The following is a 24508-nucleotide window of genomic DNA, read 5'->3' as shown; positions in this document are numbered from 1 at the left end:
CTATATTTCAGTGCACCATTCACTCTGTTCCCAGCATCCACTGTCCTTTCTATATTTCAGTGCACCATTCACTCTGTTCCCAGCATTCTCTGTCCTTTCTTTATTTCAGTGCATCATTCACTCTGTTCCCAGCATTCACTGTCCTTTCTATATTTCAGTGCACCATTCACTCTGTTCCCAGCATTCACTGTCCTTTCTATATGTCAGTGCACCATTCACTCTGTTCCCAGCATTCACTATCCTTTCTATATTTTTATCAATCTAAATCAATCATTAAATTTAAAAACTAAAACAAATGGCAGTTAATATTATTACTATTTCAATGTGTATTAGGGGGAATTTTAATAAAACACAACAATTTTTTTTAAGTTTATTGAAAAAAAGCACGCGAAAAACACTATTATTTATAAATTTTGAAAGAGATAAAAACATACTTATAAACATTCTGACAATATGAAAACTTTTTTGAATTGAACAAAGCATAAAATCTATATTTGCAAGACAAAAGCTAAAAGTCCTACGAAAAACATCATTAAAATATACTGGATATTGTGCTAGCATAAAATAAACTCTGCATATAGGCAAGCATCTGAATTAATATTATCATTAAAACTTAAATCTTATTATAATACTAAAAAATATAAAATTTTGTGTGCAGACTTAATGTTTGAAACCAAAAAATGACTAAAATAAATATCGATTTAAACCATAAGATGGACAAGAAAGCAAGAAGTGTTTGAAAATTACAATAATAAAACATAATGCCCACAAACCTACGAAAAACATCATAAAAATACACTGAATATTATTCTAGCTTAAAATGTATTCTACATAAAGGCAAACATCTTAATTAAAATTATTATTAAAACTTAAATATTTTTATTATACTAAAAAATATAATTTTGTTTGCAGACTTGATGTTTAAAACCAAAAAATGACAAAAATAAATATAGATTTAAATCGTAAGGGGAAAAAGAAAGCAAGAAATGCATTAAAATGACAATAATAAAACATAATGCCCACAAACCTACGAAAAACATCATAAAAATACACCGAATATTATTCTAGCTTAAAATATATTCTACATAAATGCAAACATCTTAATTAAAATTATTATTAAAACTTAAATATTTTCAAAATACTAAAAATTATAATTTTGTTTGCAGACTTGATGTTTAAAACCAAAAAATGACAAAAATAAATATCGATTTAAATCATAAGGGGAAAAAGAAAGCTTTTAAGTTTATTGAAAAAAAGCACGTGAAAAACACTGTTATTTATAAATTTTGAAAGAGATAAAAACATACTTATACACATTCTGATAATATTTAAACTTTTTTGAATTGAACAAAGCATAAAATCTATATTTGCAAGACAAAAGCTAAAAGTCCTACGAAAAACATCATAAAAATATACTGGATATTATGCTAGCATAAAATATACTCTGCATAAAGGCAAACATCTTAATGAAAATTATCATTAAAACTTAAATCTTATCATAATACTAAAAAATACATAATTTTGTGTGCAGACTTAATGTTTGAAACCAAAAAATGACTAAAATAAATATCGATTTAAATCAAAAGATGGACAAAAAAGCAAGAAGTGTTTGAAAATTACAATAATAAAATATAATGCCCACAAACCTACGAAAAACATCATAAAAATACACTGAATATTATTCTAGCTTAAAATGTATTCTACATAAAGGCAAACATCTTAATTAAAATTATTATTAAAACTTAAATATTTTCATAATACTAAAAATTATAATTTTGTTTGCAGACTTGATGTTTAAAACCAAAAAATGACAAAAATAAATATCGATTTAAATCATAAGGGGAAAAAGAAAGCTTTTAAGTTTATTGAAAAAAAGCACGTGAAAAACACTGTTATTTATAAATTTTGAAAGAGATAAAAACATACTTATACACATTCTGATAATATTTAAACTTTTTTGAATTGGACAAAGCATAAAATCTATATTTGCAAGACAAAAGCTAAAAGTCCTACGAAAAATATCATAAAAATATACTAGATATTATGCTAGCATAAAATATACTCTGCATAAAGGCAAACATCTTAATGAAAATTATCATGAAAACTTAAATCTTATCATAATACTAAAAAATACATAATTTTGTGTGCAGACTTTATGTTTGAAACCAAAAAATGACTAAAATAAATATCGATTTAAATCAAAAGATGGACAAAAAAGCAAGAAGTGTTTGAAAATTACAATAATAAAACATAATGCCAACAAACCTACGAAAAACATCATAAAAATACATAGGATATTATTCTTCCATAAGATAGATTCTACATAGAGGCAAACGTCTTAATAAAAATATATTTTTTAAATCCTATAATACTTAAATAAAATTATTTTGTGTGCAGACTTAATGTTTGAAAACAAAAAATATAAATTTTGACTTAAATTAATTTTAAAACTACAATAATAAAACATAATGCCCACAAAGTCAAGCAGAACCGTATAAAAATTTCAAATATCTTAACAAAACTCATCCCATATCAAATCAATCATCTCAATACGTAAAAATATCATTTTGTATGCAGACATACTCGTACTCTTTTTGAGAAGTAAAATAATATATTGATTTGAATCACAAGGGTTAGAAAAATTATATAATTTTAAATTACAATATCAAATCATAATGCTGCTTCAAGTTGTTTTTCAATATATTGTAATTATTAGGTCATGTATATGACGTAAATTGACACTTTATTATTAATTGTAATATATGAACCTCAAACCCAAACTTTACATTTTTTTAATCGTGTATGTCACGTATGTGGTTTTAAATGAAAACGTTTTTTTTATACGCGCAAATCATATTTCAATAGTTAAGATATCTGTTTTTTTTTGTATCATTGATTTTTTTAAACGTATTAAATGAAACATCGATTATAAAATAAAGTATATGTAGTAAAATTAATATTCATTTTCAATTAAAGTTTTGCTGTAATTATATAAAAATTCATTGATAAAAACATGTTAATATCCATATGACACATATTTCGCACCATTTTCAAACACCGTATGGTGTTTGAAAATGATGCAAATACGTCGAAACACGTGTCGCAAGAGATTTTTAAAAATAGTGGTATTTACCAAGCAAAACTTAAATAAAAAATGGATAGATATTTCCACAAAGTGACTCCCGAATTAATCTTTGAAATAGTTTATACTCCTTTAAGCTACATTATTAAAACAGCAGCTATACATAATAAAATGCTTATATGTCCAGCTGGAGCGTCCTTTAGAGACCAAATAAAGATTTGTGGAATCCTGAGTGTAACATTTATCAATAGTAAGGTAGAGGAAGAGCAATTGAGGTATGGGCACACAGGATGCAGAGAACTGATCATATTGTGAACCAAGCAATCGCCATGGATCTTTCCCGAAAGACATCTAGAGGAAGACCAAAGAATTCAGAAAGAAAATATGATTCGAAGCCATGGCCTAGGTGACGTTGCCTATGACAGAAGGTCCACAACCCGCGGACGAGGAGAGCTGACCCCGAGAGTCTACAAAGACGATAAGTTGGGATGGAGCCAGGAAGAAGAAGTAATAAAGAATAATTAAATTATTGTACTCGAATAAGGAAATCTATCTCTGTCCCTGATCAGTATTGACTAGAAATTCAATTGTATTATTGATCATGTTTATCAGAGGAACAACGTAAAGACTAGATTAAGGTTTCGGTTGCTTCCAAACTCATAGTGACTTATAAATTTGTTATATTCAGTTTTAAATTAGCTATACATAAGTTGAAAAGATGAAAGAGATGTTTCAAATAATTTTTAAAAAAAACTTTGTTTTAACCACTTCTTTATTATTAGCACACTTTAACCTACCGGTTTAGATAAGAACATCACCAGGGTTTTTGTTATTCTAAAACATTAAATTACTCATAAAATAACAAATTACATTCGCTTACAAAAACTTACCACACACTCCGTAAAAAATTCTTGCTACTTTTTATTATTTTAATTTTTTACGGAGTGTGAGGAAGTTTTTTGTAAGGGAATGTAATTAGTTACGAGTATTTTAATGTTTTTATGTTTTATAATTTAATAAACCCTCATGATGACAAGGTTCTTGTCGAAACCGGTAGGTAAAGTGTGCTAATAATAGAGAAGTGGTTAAAACAAGGTTTTTTAATTTTTTAAAGTTAATAAAATGTGCCACAAAGTATCTGCGAAAAACATTCAAGAAAAAAATACTATTGCATAAATATTTTTTCATTATATTTTATGGTCTAACATTGTATAATAACATTTTTTGTTACTAAAAAAATCAAAATTTGAGTGCCATACGTGAATAAAAAAAATTGTTTTGTAAAATTATTATTAGTCCTCAAATAATATATTTTTTTTAATTTATACTTGTGCATTTTAATAGATTATCTGGTGTCTAAATATGTAGTTTTTTGTAGTAAATGAAATTGGCTCATGTATCTACCAAACGGCAATTTCAATTATTGGTAATGATAATTATTATTGCGTACCCATTACAAACGTTTAAAAAAATTCCGAAGAGCCAAATTTTCGTGACCCTTTTTTGGTGGTGGAATAGTTTCAATAGGTTCATTTGTAGGAATCGTTGTTATGGGTGTACTTGTGGGCGTGTTTGGAATCGGTGTACTTGGAATATTAGACTGCTGGCCGAGCTGTTTCGAATCGACACTAGAATTATTATCATTTGCTTGGTGAGTAATTAATTTTGAAGCCTCTGGCATTGTTTGGCAATTCCCGGTTATGTTTTGTAGCGGAGCGTCTCCTCTTCCCAGGGATGGGTTTGTATTCCGATTAAGTATTGTGATCTTTTGATTATTTTGATGATGAGGTTCTAGAGGAAACATATAATTCTCATAATCAGGATATGTATAGTTTTTTGTATGCTTCTTACTGAAGTGGGAGTAATTATTTTTACGGCGTCTTGGCTTATACGAGTTGACTTGACCATTTGCTGACTCAGATGAAACCATAACTTTTTTGATTGCTCCTTGCCCAATTCCAGTATTTTGTGTTTTCACAGGGTTTTGATTGGCTGCTTGATCAATGCCAACATTTTTAGATTCAGCTGGTTTTTGAATAGAAGATTCGTTATCAATTTCGGAATCAATGATATTGTTATTTGATGATTCAGATGTTTTTTTAATAGCTTGCAGATCAATATTGGATTCCTCATTATCGTTATTTGTAAATCTTCTTTGACTTACTTCTGTATTCATTGATATCTTTGGAGTTGAAAACTCAGTGATTTTTCCATTATCTTCATTTTCCTGTTCAGGGATTCTTGAATCATTTGGTTGGCGTTCCAAAACACTTGGTTGGTTGGAATTATTGTCATTGACCAGATTAGCTGTAATCATTCTATCATTTACTGATTGAATTTGGTGGGTAGTTTGTTCCGATTTTTCTGAACTCGGAACTTGCTCAACGATCTCAGAAAATGTCTTTTTTAGTTGAAATGTGATTTTTTGGTTTGGCACATCTTTATGCCGTACATCACATTGATACCACATAGAATTTTTCTTATTGTCTTCTAGAGTAACAAGTTGCGGTTCTCCCATCAAATTCATGTTAGATAATATCTTATCAACAATGTCTATGTTTTGGTCAATCGGTTTATTTGGATCAATTTTTGAAATACGATTTCGCTGTTCATGTAAAGTATCAATCGGTGACTCCGATTCCGTTCTTTTCAGTTCCGGGTCTGGATCCGGAATTACCCATCGACTAATACCAACGTTATTTTCTGTCGGATTAGACGATATATTCAGCTCCCAGATATTTGGACCCCTTTCTAGAATACCTACTGTAGGTAACGATCGACCATCATTATCTGAGCGTGGTGTTAAAGCTTTAATATATGAACCGGATTGAGTACAAGGTTTATCCCAAATCAGGGCAACTGATGATTTTATAGAATACATGGGTTCATCATTCTTGAAATCTAATTTTGGTGTTTCACAGTTCAGCAAGTCCCTTCGCGCCGCCATGCAAATGGTGCAATCCAACTTATCACATAGTGTTCTTCCTGCCTGGTCGGTCACGTGGGGTTGAATCGTATTCATTTGTTCATATCCTTGATTTATGCTTTGTCGGTTTTCATCTGTGTCCAAAGCATATTGGGGTGTTTGTTGAGCAACATGGGAATAGGTAGGTGGATTAAACCATTGCTGTCTTCCCATTTGTTGGTTGTAATTTTCTCTACCCATATTAGGTACAAATCCAGAAGTAGAAACATTCCATAAGTTTGTGCCTATTGGATCAACATATCTGGAGTTTAATGAAGAACACGGCGCAGCGTAATCATAAGGCATTGAGTCATCAAAAATATTTCTTTGATCGTGTAATTGAGGTCCTTCTTTAAAATTTACTCCCCCCATTTGAATTTGAATTCTCTCTTTGGCTTCATATTCAGCTCGCGCTTGGGCCTCGACCTGCCTCCAGGCCTGAGCCCCGGCCCGGGCCTGGGCCCGGGCCTGGGCCTGGGCCTGGGCCTGGGCCTGGGCGTGGGCTTCGGCCTGGGCCTCGACCTGGGCCTGGACCTGGGCAAGGGCCTGGGCCAGGACCAGGACCTGAGTATGGGTCAGGTCTTGGGACCTGCCCTGTGCCTGGGCCTGGGCCCGGGCCTGGGTCTGGGCCTGGGCCTGGGCCAGGGCCTGGGCCTGGGCTCGAGCCTGGGCCTGGGCCTCGGCCTGGACCTGCGCCGACGCCAATGCGTGCACCTGCGCCCGAGCCTGCGCTTCGGCCTGCGCTTGTGCTATGTATGCCATTGCGTTTCCTATTTGAAGGTCAGCATATGTTGGATTGTTATTCCGAGGCTGACGGGCTTCGTGTGGATAAGTCATATTTTGCGAAGAACGCGTATAAAGAGGCACGGACGCTTCCCTTATCTGGAGTCCAGGTGGACCAGGTGGCCGCGCCGGACCAGGATTGTACCCATAACGCAGATCGGGGGGGACCGAGTTCCTGTATTGCTGAGCGTGCATTGGTTGTTGATTGTAGGGAGGAAAGGATTGATAATAAGCCGGATTAGTCGGCAAATTATTTATCGCCATACCTCTGCAGTGGCTGCATGGGCAACCCTGTGGATGGCCCCTCACACCTCTTCTGCCTGCTGCACAATCCGCGCACGAGCAGTTGGGATTGTGTGACCCCTCATGTCCACCTGTTGGATAAAAAAATATTAATTTTATGTATGAAAATTTAATTATTTATGTACCCGAAAAATGCGTACAGTGATGAAAAATAAAGATCTTCAGTTGACCAAAGATCAATATCAAAACGAAGTAATCACAAAAACGAACATCATGACATATGGGATCGAAAGAAGATAAATGAAGACTGTAATAAGCATATCAGGCAAGAGTCTACAAGACAGAATGAGGAACACCGGGATAAAGTAAATATGCGAGATAGCAGATGTCGTTAGGTGAGGAAGGCAACGAAGAGACAATGGTATACGCATGTGAGGAGAATGGAACCATCCAGACTCCCCCACATCGCACTACACGGCCAACCCTGGGCAGACCACCAAAGAGTTAGGTTGAAAGCTGGGAATCGACATCGCAGGAGTTTGATCCCTCTTTAAAAAAGGCCACAAGGCCTTCACCAAGCAGAAGATGAGAAGAAGGTGAATGATTAAATTAAATAAAATTTTATTTTATTATTTTTTGACATCTCAACATTCACAATCTTCATCGTGAAGAAGAATATCGAAGCCTCGGCATTTACACACTTTTCCATATTCTTCTTCATTTACATATGTTGAGATGTCAAAAAATAATATAAAAATAGCTCCTATAATTGGAGTTAATCACATTAAACTAAGTATTTGGACACACAAAAAATTTGTGAATAAAATTAATTACGCTCTAATCGAAAATTAAATAATTTCGATCGCAACTGCCTGTATATCAAAATTATAAGATTTACAGTGAAGAAACGGATCATATATGACTTTTTGAGACAAGAAAGACCGTTTTAAATTAGGTTTTGTTTGCTTACCTGAAAAACGCTCCATGTTGTTATACTCGTATCAGGAATTCAAGTATAATTATTTGTATTTATACTAGAGATATCGCGAGTTGAACAAAACTAAACCTGAAAAGAAAAATAAAATACACATTTTATCTTTTGTTTAAATTCAAGTTTTGTACAGATATTTTTACTCGGTAGAAATTCGTTTAATGTTATAAAACAGGAACTATGCAGCTTTTGCCACTTTAATCCGTTTCGGCCAGTGGCTGGGTTTCGTCGTCACCAACATCAGACTGGACAAATCGACATAGACCAGTCTGATGATATCGCTAATAAAGAAACCTATAAAATATATACATATATATATATATATATATATATATATTATATATATATATATATATATATATATATATATATATATATATATATATATATATATATATATATATATATATATATATATATATATATATATATATATATATATATATATATATATATATATTATATATATATATATATATATATATATAAATATATGTATATATAAATATATATATATATATATATATATATATATATATATATATATATATATATATATATATATATATATATATATATATATATATATATATGTATATATATTATATATGAAAATTAACTCCCATAATTGGATATAATCCAGATTTGTGAACAAATATTTGGACTAACTCGAAATTTTGTAAGCAAAACATGAATTAAAAATGCATAGATTTTACCACCAAGTGACGAATCAATTAAAGATTTTTTACATTGTTTTTATTAAAGACTTATGCCAAAGGGACTTAGGAGGGTTGCACACTTATCCTTAAGTTTAAGAATAAAAATAAATAATTAAACACAGTAGAACCTCGCATAGCAAGCAAAAAAATATGAAAATGTTGCTCCCTTAACTAACAAGTTACAGAGAAAGGACAAGTCTCCTTTTTCATAACATTATTTTGTGGGCCAGGACTAAAAATGTTTCGCGTAACGAGTGTTTCGCTTAACGATTAAGATTCTGGAACAAGGATGAGACTTCTAATCACATATTATCTAACTGCCCCCTACTCAATACCTTGATAATACCTTGAGTTCATTCAGGACATTCGCCCGGAGGGTTTGTTCTTCCCGCTGAATGTCCAACACCTCTTATCAATGAACTCCCAAAATGTCAATAGTGCGGTCTCAAAACATTAAAAAAAGTATGGTAAAAACGTTGAAGTAACTTCAAATAAAATCATTAAAAAAATGTTGTAAAATCACTAGTGTGGTATGTATCACGCAGTTTTGGGTGCTTTGCTAATTAAAAAAAAGATTCTGGATCGAATTATACTTGTTATTAAAGGTTCCACGGAACAATTGAATCGATATTTATGGTACATTTACAATGAACAAATATCCAGTTCAGTAAACAAAATCACAAGCTAGACACAAAATCAAATTTGTATGTACTACCTAGCTACAAAAGGTTTGTCACAAAGAATCATGCGTTACACTTAAGAGAATTGCTATTGATACATCACAAATTTAAATTAAAAATTAGGAAGAAGAACCTGAAGAAAGCATTAAGACCTTAACAAGAAAAAATATAAACAAAGCTTTTACGCATCTCGAAATATTTTTTTAAAAAATATGGAAGAATGTGACCCCAACGGAGAACGCATATCTCAAGAGCGTAGGGCGATCCATAATAGTACTTCATGGTACAGAACTCTCTATGAATAAATGAAAAAAAAAGTAAAATACAACTAACTCTCGACAAGTTTATTGAGAAAAAAATTCAGTGTGTACTTAGTTTTTTTTTGATAAATGCAATTAAACACAAGTACAATATTTGGTGTTTAAATTAATTTATTTTTTACATCCCTCTACTTTGGAACATATAACATTCACACACATTTTCAGGAACCAATCATGTGCGAAAGTTGAGATCCGCCTATTTGGTACTCGTGTACAGCTTAAATAGTTCAGTCAAATCAATGTATGAAAACCTATTACTCCGAGTAAACTAAAATAAAATTTACCAACGACACTTTTTGCCCTTTATCGGCACAAAATTTTGCATAGGTAAAAAATAACATAAAATTTAAACAAATTAATTTCAATCGTTTATTATATGGAGGGAAAATAAATAATAATGAGAGAGAAAACAAACAAAATAAATGTAAGGGAAGAATTATTGTTACTTATAAAAAAGGCGAAGCTGACTTTTCCGTCTTCGTGGTGTAATGGTTAGCGTGTTTAGCTACTGGAGGTCCCGGGTTCGATTCCCAGAGGGGTGAAATAAATTTCATTGATTGATTCGGCAGTCACTTTGTGATAAAATCTATCCATTTTTAATTAATGTTTTACTTTAGATAAATGTTAGTGATTTTACACTAATATGTCCGCCTCCGTAGTGTAATGGCCAGCACGTTTGGCTACCGTTCTGGAGGTTCCGGGTTCGATTCCCAGGGGGGGTCCAATAAATATAATTGATTTTTTTCATTCTAATATTTATTCAATATTAACCTGGTGCCTGAAACGGAGGGTTGATCACCTTTCCTATTGTGTTAACGATCTTTGAATAAGTTACATTTAAATTTATTTAATATTACTCAGGACTGGTCCCTAAAGCGCAGAAGTGATAACCTTGCCTTCATGTAAGTAACGACCAAGACAACACTGCGTCAATACGATGCTCTATGCACCATTGGATGGTGATAAGGTTAGAATAATATAAAAATCTAAATAATCGCCCTCACCCCTTCGATTTAAAATTATTATATTTTTTACTTAATAACAATTGCTCTGTGTGACAAAAGTCACTAATGAGTCGAACCTAGTTCGTTATATTTTAAGAAACAAAAACGACCAAAAGTAGGGATTTGAACAAACGTATGATATCGTTTTCGTTTTCAGTTTATTCAGTTTGTGTCGTCGTTACTCCATTCTTCAATTTTTGATGCAAAAAAAGTTTTTGTGAACGACGGCTCATCAGTTTTAATTTTCTGACGTTCATCTGATTGGTGTATTTCGTTTATAGCTTCTATTTCTATTAGATCTCTCTATTTCTGCCCAATTTTCCCGAAACTGTTTTCCCATAATTATATGTAAGAAATATAACTATGGGAAAATTCTGAAAAACACCGTCTGAATAGAGAAATAGACAGTGCTCGCGCAAACCGGGACAAAATCTAAACTGGCCGGGACTCCGGGACCCGGGTCTGAAACCGGGACGATCCCGGTCAAACCGGGACGAACGGTTAGCCTAGTTATATGTACCATATATCAGCATCCACCCATCTTTGTTGTCCGTTTAAGAACGAAATATTTGACAACTTCTGATAAGAATAAGCCCAAAACGCTCCACTTTTAGAAAACCCGTTCCGGACGATTTACACGATTAAGAAGAGAAGTAACCAAAAAATTAATACTACCTTTGGTCCTCCAGATGTAATGGTGGGGGAACAACGGCATCCGGATAAACTCAGTCGATCTGATGATGTCTTCATTCTTGTGCACTGACGGTGAACGAATTATCTGCAGACACCTGAAAATGAAAAAAATAACAATTAATGCAAATGTAAATGCAAAATAATATTTACACATCATACATCATAGAATTGGAAAATGATCTGGCAATGAATGCAAGTAAGTCAAAGGTCATCATGGTGTTTGAAAGAGAGAAAGATATGACAAAATGCAAGATTATTGTACAGAATGAATCCCTGTAACAGGTGCAAGAAATTTTTTGTCAAGGAAGCATGTTCACAAGGGATGGAAAAGTAAATAAGGGTATTGAGAAAAGAGTGAATTCAGGGAATATAATAAATGGTGTTTGAACAGACTGTTTGCAAATTAAAATATGTCCATGGAAGCCAAGCTAGCGGATCACAACGTCGTGCTGGTACCGACACTAACTTATGGGAGCGAAACAGGGAACTGGCAAAGGAAAGATGAAAGCAGAGTGAACGCTGTTGAAATGCGCTCCCTCAGACGAATGTGTGGAAAACACTGTATAAATTAAAAACGAAGATATAAAATCAGTAGGTACCTACTTTGTTGTTACTTCTTTTTTATTACTGCTTCAATACGTTTTGGCATGGATTTCACCAAATTATGTATGTAGTCATGGGAACAACAAACCACAAACCACACTTTTCAAACCACACTTTTCCGATGATTTTTGTAATGTTTTCCTTCGACGAAGGATTCATTTTATTTATTTCGATTGCTTTTTTATCCCACAAGTTCTCGAGCGTTCAGGGCAGGACTTTTTGTGGGCCAATCCAGTGTTAGAATTCCATAATTTTTTATAAATAAAATGAAACCTATATAAGTATATATATGTATAAACATATATATTTGAACAGACAAAATACCATAAAATTAAAAAACGCTGTTTCCGTCATTTAAACGTTGTTGTCGTTTTAAGATCGACATATTTAACGACCCCTGATAAGAATAAACCCAAAACGCCACACTTTTGAAAAACCCGTTCTGGGTGGTCAACCTGAAAATTATAAGATATTACCGAAAAATGAATTTTACCTCCTTATGTAATGATGGGGGATGAACGGCGTCCGGATAAATTCAGTTGATCTGAAGATAGTTGTATCCTTGTGCACTAAAGGTGAACGAATTATCCCCGGACACCTGAAAATTAAAAAAAAAAAAAATTTACAAATGTTTAAATTTATATATATATATATATATATATATATATATATATATATATATATATATATATATATATATATATATATATATATATATATATAAATATATATAAATATTTATAAATATAAATATATATTTATTTATATATATATATATATATATATATATATATATATATATATATATATATATATATATATATATATATATATATATATATATATATACATATATAAATATATATATAAATATATATATATAAATATATATATATATATATATATATATATATATATATATATATATATATATATATATATATATATATATATATATATATATATATATATATATATATATATATATATATATATATATATATATATATATATATATATATATATATATATATATATATATATATATATATATATATATATATATATATATATATATATATATATATATATATATATAAATATATATAAATATAAATATATATATTTATTTATATATATATATATATATATATATATATATATATAAATATATATATAAATATATATATATATATATATATATATATATATATATATATATATATATATATATATATATATATATATATATATATATATATATATATATATATATATATATATATAAATATATATATATATATATAAATATATATATATAAATATATATATATATATATATATATATATATATATATATATATATATATATATATATATATATATATATATATATATATATATATATATATATATATATATATATATATATATATATATATATATATATATATATATATATATATATATATTTATATGTATGTATATATATATATATGTATAAATATATATATATATATATATATATATATATATATATATATATATATATATATATATATTTACATATACATATACATATAAATATATATATATATATATATATATATATATATATATATATATATATATATATATATATATATATATATATATATATATTTATATACGTATATATATATATATATATATACGTAACCCTTATCCGCACCCAATGGTGCATAGGGCACTGCATCGAAACGATGCAGAGTTATCTTAATCATTACTTACACGAAGGCAAGGTGATCACTCTTGCGCTTCAGGAAACAGTCCAGGGTAATATTAAATATATATATATATATATATATATATATATATATATATATATATATATATATATATATATATATATATATATTTATATATAATATATATATATATATATATATACCTTCAGTAACCGTCAGCGCTTCAGTAACCAATCAAATAAATATTTCAGGGTGAAATAAGTATTATAAATTTTTACACCACCTGGGAATCGAACCCAGGACCTCTAGCACGGTAGCTAAACACGCTGACCATTACACCACGGAAGAGGACTATATATATACATCACTCTTGCGCTTCAAGAACAAGTCCAGGGAATATTAAATAAACATTAATAAAATAATACAAAACCCCTATCCGCACCCCAATGATGCATAGGGCACTGCGTCATATAAACGCAGTGTTATCTTGATCGTTTACACATGAAGGAAAGGTGATCAGCCCTCCGCTTCAGATACCAGTCCAGGGTAATAATATTGATTAAATATTACAGTGAAAAAATCACTTATATTTATTTTACCCCCCTTGGGAATCGAACCCGGGACCTCCAGAACACTATGGAGGCGGACGTTACAGTGTAAAATAACTAATATTTATTTTCACCCCACCTGGGAATCGAACCCAGGACCTCTAACACGGTAGCTAAACACGCTGACCATTACACCACAGAAGCGGACTGTATATATACATATTCGTCATATTCGACGACCCCTGATAAGTATAAACCCAAAACGCCACACTGTTGAAAAACCCGTTCTGGGTGGTCAACCTGAAAATGATAAGAAATTCCCGAAAAATGAATACTACCTTTCGTCCTCCTGATGTAGTGGTGGGGGATGAGCACGTCCGGATAAATTCAGGTGATCTGAAGATGGTTGTATCCTTGTGCAGTAAAGGTGAACGAATTATCCCCAGACACCTGGAAATTTAAAAATAATAATTTTTACAAATGTTTATAGTAATAAATATTTTATAATATAATTTATAGAATATAATTTAATAATATAATTTAAGTTTATAAATATTACTTTTAACCCTTATCCACACCCAATGGTGCATAAGGCACTGCATCTTATTGATACACTGTTATCTTGATCATTACTAACATGAAGGCAAGGTTATCACTCTTGCGTTTCAGGAACCAGTCCAGGGTAATATTAAATAAATATTACAGTGTAAAATAACAAATACTTTTTCCTCTTCCCCTGGGAATCGAACCCAGGACCTCCATCACGGTAGCTAAACACGCTGACCGTTACACCACGGAGGAGGACTATGTATATACATATATTTATAACATACCAAAATACATTAAATTCTAAAACTAATTAATATTATAAAAAGAAAAATATTCAACGAGTTTGCAAACAACACATCCTTTACGATGCTGGTATTACGCAGTGTAACGCTGTTTCCGTCGGCCCCGATCTCAGTATAACAGCATCCACCCATCTTCGTTGTCGTTTTAAGATCGACATATTTAACGACCCCTGATAAGAATAAACCCAAAACGCCACACTTTTGAAACACCCGTTCTGAGTGGTCAACCTGAAAATGATAAGAAATTAGCGAAAAATGAATACTACCTTTCGTTCTCCTGATGTAATGGTGGGGGATGAACGGCGTCGGGAAAACTTCAGGTGATCTGAAGATGGTTGTATCCTTGTGCAGTAAAGGTGAACGAATTATCCCCAGACACCTGAAAATTTAAAAATAATAATTTCTACAAATGTTTATATTTATATAAATGTATATATTACTTATAACCCTTATCCGCACCCAGTGGTGCATAGGGCACTGCATCGAATTGACGCAGTGTTATCTTGATCAATGCTCACATGAAGGCAAGGTGATCACTCTTGCGCTTCAAGAACAAGTCCAGGGAATATTAAATAAACATTAATAAAATAAGATAAAACCCCTATCCGCACCCCAATGATGCATAGGGCACTGCGTCATATAAACGCAGTGTTATCTTGATCGTTTACACATGAAGGAAAGGTGATCAGCCCTCCGCTTCAGATACCAGTCCAGGGTAATAATATTGAATAAATATTACAGTGAAAAAATCACTTATATTTATTTTACCCCCCCTGGGAATCGAACCCGGAACCTCCAGAACGGTAGCCGAGCGTGCTGACCATTACACTATGGAGGCGGACGTTATAGTGTAAAATAACTGATATTTATTTTCACCCCACCTGGGAATCGAGCCCGGGACTTCTAGCAAGGTAGCTAAACACGCTGACCATTACACGGAGGCGGACTTTGTATGTATATTTATAACAGACAAAAATACATAAAACTCTAAAACCAATTTCAACTAATTAATATTATAGAAAGAAAAATATTCAACGCAGTGTAACGCTGTTTCCGTCGGCCCTGATCTCAGTATAACAGCATCCACCCATCTTCGTTGTCGTTTTAAGATCGACATATTTGACGACCCCTGATAAGAATAAACCCAAAACGCCACACCTTTGAAAAACCCGTTCTGGGTGTGGTCAACCTGAAAACGATAAGAAATTACCGAAAAATGCATACTACCTTTCGTCCTCGTGATGTAATGGTGGGGGATGAACGGCGGTCCGGAAAAATTCAGGTGATCTGAAGATGGTTGTATCCTTGTGCACTAAAGGTGAACGAATTACCCCCGGAGACCTGAAAATTTAATATTTAAATTTTGAAATATGTATATGTATTTGTTTATACATATTTTCACAACAGAACATTATTCTATCGCGTTCCAGAATACGTTAGAATTACTAAATTTTTACAAAAATAACGCAAAAATGACTTGGAAAAAAGGATCTTTAAATTCGTTAATATTATATATTTTCATATATATATATGCAACAATGTAACATACGACTTATCAATATTTGTATAAAAAAAAGGTGTGCCATTAACAAGTATATAGTTAAAATTAATTATTGGGGATGAGCCTCCTTTTTACAAAAATAACACCCGTTACAAATAATCACGGGGAAAACATGCATGTAGCAAAGAAAAATATAGATATTCCTATTTTCCATAAAAGTTTAATCAAAAATTTTAAATTCAGAAAATGTTATTAGTATAAATGTTAGGAGTATAAATGTTACATCTTACCGTAGATGTCCACGCGTCTCAAGGGGTCTATCACTCACTACTATATTAATATTAATAAAACTATATTTATTCTTATTATTAACTATTTTAATATTTCTTTTAAAATTTACACGAAAATTATTACTTAATGAATAAAATAAAAATAAACTTGACTTTAACTTTGTTTAAACTTAATATTGAATTTACTAAGAAAAAAAAACTGTTTAATTTTGTTAAAGGTACTTGAAAACGGAATAACTTTTAAAGCTGGACGGCAGCAGAGAGGGTAGAGGAGGCGTCCAGTCAGTCCGAGATCACAGCGACGAAAGAAGGAGTGAGCTCCCTTCGTGTTGCATTTAAACTACGTATTCGCGTCATTGACTGCCTCAGGTGTATAGCGGGTGAACTAAAAAATCTACATTCGTGAAATTTAGATGACAATATGGTTACCTACATTTGTCACCTCCAAATTTGCCCTTTTTGCTTTAAGTGCTTAGACCAAAGCATCCTTTTAACGACGCAGTTTTTTTTAAAGATATACTCATTATATTCCAATATTACACATTTCCTTTGAATATATATTGTTAAATTTCACAAAACTTAACTTTTAAGAGTATAATAAATATATTCACCAAGTACACATCTTCAACCGACTCTTGCCGGATCAATGCTGTAATTGTATTTGTGCAATATTTTCAACATTATTTCTTGTTTCTGGGGGCTTTTATGGAACTATTTGTTATTTTTTAAAGTATGTGCATCTTATAACCATGTGAAACCATCAAAATATCAATGGAGGTGCTGAGATATTTAAATCTATTGAATTGAATTTCTATATAAAAAAAAATAAAAATTATTAATATCCCATATATAAGCATAGTCGTATGATCTTTTAGGTATTACCACTTTCAACATTAAGTTTAAAATAAGTCAATCTTTCAAGGGACATCTCAACCTAATGTTTTACCAAAAACCTTTTATTTATTTTCGATAAACTTTTCATACAACTTCGTAAGCAATTTATTTGCAATGAATAACATTGATAATCATATTTTTTCATTAATATGACAAAGTTTCTCTCTTTAAAAAACTGAAATGATATTTCTCTCTCCTTTAAAAACTATTTAAAATATTTATTTTTTTCTGATATTTTTGTTATTCACCTGAACCAAACCGCGGGCTATTATTCTAACAGTCTTCTGTATCGCCAGTGCATAATTTTGCGTAAGAACAATCCGTCAATAGATGTCGACAGCTACCGTGATTTTAAAACAATGCATTTATTATGGGAGGTGGAACATTTAGGTGAATGTTGTAATATTTATATAAATATATATATATATATATATATATACATATATATATATATATATATATATATATATATATATATATATATATATATATATATATATATATACATATATATATATATATATATATATATATATATATATATATATATATATATATATATATATATAATATATATATAAATATATATATATATATATATATATATATATATATATATATATATATATATATATATATATATATATATATATATATATATATATATATATGCGTGTGTATATACATATAAACATATAAAGCCGAAGTTCACTAAAAAGTTATTGAATCATTTTTGCTTAGTTAATTTACTTTTCATTAATATATGAGTCACTTTGTGGTAAAATCTATAATTTTTAATTAAGTTTTACTTGGTAATACCACTTTTCCTAAAAATCCATTGTGACACGTGTTTCGATGCATTCCGCATCATTTTCAAATACCGTCGATGTTTAAAAAAGTGCATCATATTACGAGTAACAATAACAAAACAATAGTTGAGGATACAATGTATAATAGAGAATATATATTTTTTTAAATTTATATGGATTATGAGATTTAGCCGAGATTTGTTTATTTGTCTTTTTTTAATAAGAACATATTAAATATTAAGTGAAATGAATTTTTAACGCATTTTGTGTGATTTGACGAGACATTGCTTTGATAACTGGATAAATGCTAAAAGCATAATCGTTTACATTGAAATTTGTAATGATAATTACAACTTGAGAAAATGATTTATATTTATGTAGGTACTAACGTCTTAGCTTCTTGTATTATACTATCTTCTTCTTAATTATCTTTCATTCATACAGTATATAAGGTACCGACTCTAAATCTTGAGGCGCCAAAGCAAATGACATCATCAAACAATTCTTCAAATTTCAACATGAAATACTCAACGCGTGGTCTAATACAAGTATGAAGGTCCTCACCAAAAAGTTACATTTCCCATACTGCACAAAAAATCAAATAAAATCAAATCTGTTCTATTTACTGTTTTCTATCGAAATCTGTATTAAAGTTACTATAAAACGTGATTAATCCTGTGTTAAACCAATAAAATATTATTAAATTGCACAAAAACGTTTTAATTTTACTAGCTAGAATTCCTGATTACTTAAAATCATATATAATGGAAATGTAACGTTTTGGTGAGGAACTCCACAAGTGTTTAATTTTGATTAATTAACATGTCATTCCACAAAGTTAATGAAAAATCAATTTTTAATAAAACCATTCATTTTGTCTGTTTTTTTTAGATTATATATTTTTTCAAATAATTCTGTGTTTTAGAAGTATTCTAAGCAGAGGTATGCGCCATTTTAAATTCTCTAAACATGTCGAACGCAAAAGGTAATTATGTGTTACGACAAAGAGCCAGGCTCAGCGAGAAGAAATGTAACACAATATTACAAACGTGTTCGAGTCCAAGAATATTTGAGCTGATAAGAAAATGGAAAATAAAGCTCGCAGAAGTTATGGCCGATTGTTTAACCGTAATTTAATATTGCGGACTTATTAGTCTGAACAATGTTTGTTGTTGACTCATGTACAGATTTTGCATTTGCCATAATACATTGTACTTTAATGTTTAGAACGAAATAAGTATAACACGGTAAACCCCCGTATAACGTTGAGATATCCACCGACTAATAAGAGGGAACGTTATAGGGAAATGTTTTATATAGTATTTTAATTTAATAATGACTAATTTCAGTCATATCCGCTGGTTTAAATGTAATATAAAATTATTTATAAATATATGTATATATATACACACACATATACATTTAATCGCTAACTTAATTTTTCTAAATCTATTTCAATACTTGAAGTTGAACACCTTAACTGATTTTCCAGATTTACGTCTATTATTTACGCCCTGTTTTTTATAATTATAAATGTTTTTTTTTAAAAAACGTTATTGGGGGGGTTACTGTACTTGTAGTTTAGTTTCTTTACAGAATTCACTCATATATACGAATGCATATGTATATGTACATAGTACAGGGCAATGCTCTCAACCAAGCAATATTAAGATGAAGATTATATGAAGAAATTATTTTGTATTCGTAGCTTTTGGTTTTCAATAAAAGATAAAAACCAATAAAGTAATTTGAGGACAAAGTAACAAAACACCTTCCTTATCACTGATCATTCATATTGTTCAATACTACTTTTAAAATACTACCGGTTACGGAATAATCATCATCAGTTTAAATGTCTAGTCCATGTTATTTTTTGATACCTCAACATAGATGAAGTCAAATATAAATAATTTGTACAGCTACGAATCAAAAGCATTGCTAATGCCTCATAGCAATCTGACATTGCAAATAAAATGAATACAAATAAGATTCGTAGAATCTAACATACCTAGAAAAATATACAATTCATTCTCGTCAGCGTTTTTAAGTGTGGGATTTTGATAAATATCCATATCCCACAAGCTGTTTAAACTAAAATTCAATGATGGAAAATATCAACAATTTTTCAAAAATATATTGTTTTTATTATTACTACCTTTCTTCTTCTTCTAACCCTCATTCGCACCCAATGGTGAATAGGGCAAAGCATCGTTTTGATGCAGTGTCCAACGATCAATTGTTACTTACATGAATGCAAGGTGATCACTTCTGCGCTTCAGGGACTAGTCCAGGATAACATTAATCAAATATAAGATATTAAAATTACTAATATTTACAACATTTTGAGTGTGTCCAAATACTTGTTCACAAATCTGGATTATCTCCAATTACAGGAGCTATTTTTCATATTATTTTTTGACATCTCATCAAAGATGAAGAAGAATATGGAAGTCTTACATTTTAGGCATTTGATGAGATGTCAAAAAAAATAATAATATTTATTTGATTCCATCGAATCCGAATCCTGGATTATATTCACATACTTGAGAAACGCCTGAAAACAACATTTTCAATTTTTTATTTAACCATATAATTTGACCAGTTAATTAATTCACAACATTTTGTCGTAAAGTGTAATTAAAGCTTTCCTCATCCCACCACTGGTGAACTCTCGCATACTCTCTTGAACTCTCGCACTGGTGAGTCTCGAGTTTGATCAATATATCTAGAAGTCTCAAGAATTTGAGTAGTGTGGTTGTCAATCATGGGCAAAATTGGTGAATGTTACTCGCGTGTGAAGTGATCACTTAAACCAGCCTATGACGGTCGTAAGCACTGTAAATGCCCAGACTTCCATATTCTTCTTCATCTATGTTGAGATGTGAAAAAATATGTATGTATTTTTTTTTTTAGTTTTTTGGTTTTTTGTTTTATAGTAACTTTCTTGTAAATAAAAAAAATTACGTTTTCAAAATTAAGTGCATAATTAAGTGAATTAAGTATAAAAACTAACTAACCATCACGCCGCTTCCCCGCAGGGGTAGACAGAGAGAACGGAACGCCACACCACTCTGTCTTTGCAAACATTCTTCGCCTCTTCCACGTTCATGCATCTCCTCATACATAAATACGATTGTTTCGACTCTTAACCTGACCGCTTTCAAGTATTTGGTATACCTGATCGTGCCAAGTTTTTCTCGGTCTTCTTTTTCCAATTACATTCGCCTCATAAATTGGTTTTACCGTTCTTTCCTCACTCATTCGTTCTACATGCCCAAACCATCTCAACACACCTTTCGTAATTTAATCGATAACGCTTGTCTCAGCTTTGCATTCCTTCCTTATTTCACTATTCGAACATCGTTTTGTAGCATATTCTTCTGAGAGATCGCATTTTGACTGCATTTAGTCTACTTTCATCCTTTTTTTGCCAACTATCTATTCTAGGCTGTAGTTAGCGAGTATTTTTGCCTAGAATTTTCACTCATGAATTACATGATATTATAGTAACTTTAAACATAAAGAGTAAATCCACTCACGAGTAGGCATAGGCTTTGAAACTTATAAAGTTGAAGCCTGAGTAGGGTCATTATAAGCGGTGTTGCATAAGCCGTAGCCAGATTTCAGAGTCACTTGGACGTCAGGTAAAAAGACTATGGAGCTGACGTAGCGACCGGTTATGTTGATTCTATTTTTATCTCTCAGAAAACAAAAACAATGACAGAGTGGTGCTATTCCATTCTCTCTGCATAATTCTTCGGGATATGTCGTGATAGTTAGTTTTATACCAACTGAGTACCTACTGGACAAACCTTGTGTTAAAATTTTGTTGGTATTTATTCATACATACCTACATAAGTCACATTACCATTAAATCATATTATTTATTGATTCGGCATTAACTTTGTGGAATGATATTTTGATTTTTTTTTTTAATTAAACACTTGAATATACCACTTAATGAGTTTTATTTATACATACGACTAGTTTCGAAAACTTACAGATGTTTTTATCTTCTGGTACAAATTAAATCTAACGAACTAAAATATATTTAGGGGTATATATAGGTGTATAAAATAAAGTAAAACTAGGGTATATATAGGTAGGGGGGGTTAAGGAACAAGATTTTTTGTAAAAGGAAACATTAATAATATTTATTAATATTCCCTTCCCTATATTTATTAACCTATATATACCCCTAAATATATTTTTTGATCGTTAGTTTTAATTTGTACCAGACGATGAAAACATCTGTAAGTTTTTGAAACTAGTCGTATATATAGATAAAGCTCATTAAAGTGGTATTAATATAGTTTATTCAGGTGTTTAATTTAAAAAAAAAAAAACAAATTAAATTAAATCAGTCTACCTGTTGCGCCTGGATTACGGCAATCATCGTAACACTTTAAATTACTTTCGACTTGACGTAGGCAGTTTATAATAATAATAATAATAACAAATCTTTATTCCAGCTTGACTAAGTGGTGGGTGCAATACTTAGTCAGTCATATGTGTTTTGCAACTTTTTTTTATAAAATGAAATTAACAAATAATTAAAAAATAAAAATAATGAAAAAAACGGCGAAAGAAAAAAAATTGGAGAGATGTAAATGAAGATCAGCTCGCTGGCAAACGCAGCACTGTGCTCCAGTGCCACCACATGTCCAGCCCCCATCTGTGCTCCACAAGCCGCTTTATGATGAGGTTGGAGCTCTTCATCAGCCTCTCCCGGAAGCCTGCCACTCTATATTGAATACTGACTTTTCACAAGAAGTTATTCCTTTATTCGGTTTTGAGATTCTCTGGATAATGGAGCTCCTTATATAATTGACAATTTCACATGAAAAACTTTAGTTGGAAAGAAATTTGCACTGAGAAAAATTAACGAATTGTTTCCTCCCTTAGTTACATCTCTACTTGCCATTCTGCGCTGGATCTATTCATGATTATAGTTCATGAGTAACATTTATGGAAATCTGCAAAGTGTTTGTACATCGTGTAATAAGTACTAACGATGGTTTGTTATTAGTGGGTTGAATTAGTTCTCGCCGTTTATAAAAATCTAATATTTCTCTGTGATTTAAATTGATTCCTTTCGTTTTTTTTTGTTTTCCTGTCCCCCGCTGCCTCGAACACCCCCGTGGCACTTTCAACCGCCTCAAACCGCCTCAAAATTAAGGCTATGGGCCTTGTTCATCGGCAGGGAAACTGGGTCCCGTATGCTCTGAAGGAGAGAGATATGGAAAAGCGACTTTGCATGTGTGATTCACTCTTGCAACGGCATCACAGAAAAGGTTTTTTGCATCGCGTCATCACCAGCGATGAGAAGTGGATCTTCTTCGTCATCTGCCAGCCAGGTCGGCCACTCCCTGCTGAAGCCAGCATTGCAAAACGCAACATTCACGGCTCAAAAACGATACTTTGCATTTGGTGGGATCAGCAGGGAGTAATTTTTTTCGAGCTTCTCAAAGCAGGCCAAACAGTCACAGCAGAGGTTTACAAGCAGCAAATGATCAAACTGAAAACAGCAATTGAAGAAAAACGTCCAGAATACGCAGCCAGGCACGAGTTGATTCTCATTCTGCACGACAACGCGCGCCCGCATGTTGCTAAAGTGGTAAGAGAACAGATAAACTCCTACGGCTGGAAGGTTATTTCACACCCGCCCTACTCCCCTGACGTCGCACCATCCGATTATCATCTGTTTCGGTCCATGCAGCATGGATTATCGGGAGAAATTTTCAAAAGTTATCGAGAAGTCGAGTTATGGGTTGAAAATTGGATTGCCTCAAAAGGCAAGATTTT

General features: G+C 31.3%; 2 protein-coding genes across 2 annotated transcripts; both read right to left on the bottom strand.

Annotated features, from left to right (window-relative positions):
- Positions 1-2130: 2130 nt before the first annotated feature.
- On the bottom strand, positions 2131-11570 carry LOC148302779 (uncharacterized). The gene is made up of 3 exons (XM_088271032.1): positions 11463-11570; positions 8044-8139; positions 2131-7204 (listed from the first exon to the last, which is right to left on the bottom strand). Exons 2-3 carry the CDS (start codon positions 8057-8059, stop codon positions 4536-4538), a joined length of 2685 nt encoding a protein of 894 aa, XP_088127158.1. The 5' UTR covers positions 8060-8139; positions 11463-11570; the 3' UTR covers positions 2131-4535.
- A 1078-nt stretch (positions 11571-12648) lies between these two features.
- On the bottom strand, positions 12649-24308 carry LOC148302778 (uncharacterized). The gene is made up of 6 exons (XM_088271027.1): positions 24258-24308; positions 17001-17158; positions 16437-16550; positions 15476-15588; positions 14697-14808; positions 12649-12681 (listed from the first exon to the last, which is right to left on the bottom strand). Exons 1-5 carry the CDS (start codon positions 24306-24308, stop codon positions 14795-14797), a joined length of 450 nt encoding a protein of 149 aa, XP_088127153.1. The 3' UTR covers positions 12649-12681; positions 14697-14794.
- Between the last annotated feature and the right edge of the window lie 200 nt (positions 24309-24508).

Source organism: Brachycentrus maculatus, unplaced genomic scaffold (assembly GCF_059751285.1).
Source record: "Brachycentrus maculatus isolate JH-2025_06_01 unplaced genomic scaffold, ASM5975128v1 h1tg000412l, whole genome shotgun sequence".
In the NCBI taxonomy this organism is placed as follows: Eukaryota; Metazoa; Arthropoda; class Insecta; order Trichoptera; family Brachycentridae; genus Brachycentrus; species Brachycentrus maculatus.
This window is presented reverse-complemented; position numbering and strand designations above follow the sequence as displayed.

Excerpts from the sequence above, each read along its gene's own strand:
- LOC148302778 (XM_088271027.1), bottom strand. The coding sequence starts at position 24,308 with ATGCGGGCGCGCGTTGTCGTGCAGAATGAGAATCAACTCGTGCCTGGC. Across the intron at positions 17,159-24,257 it reads ATCAACTCGTGCCTGGCTGC|TTAAAGTCAAGTTTATTTTT; the intron begins GTATTCTGGACG and ends GTTTAAACAAAG. Across the intron at positions 16,551-17,000 it reads GAGACGCGTGGACATCTACG|GTCTCCGGGGGTAATTCGTT; the intron begins GTAAGATGTAAC and ends TTAAATTTTCAG.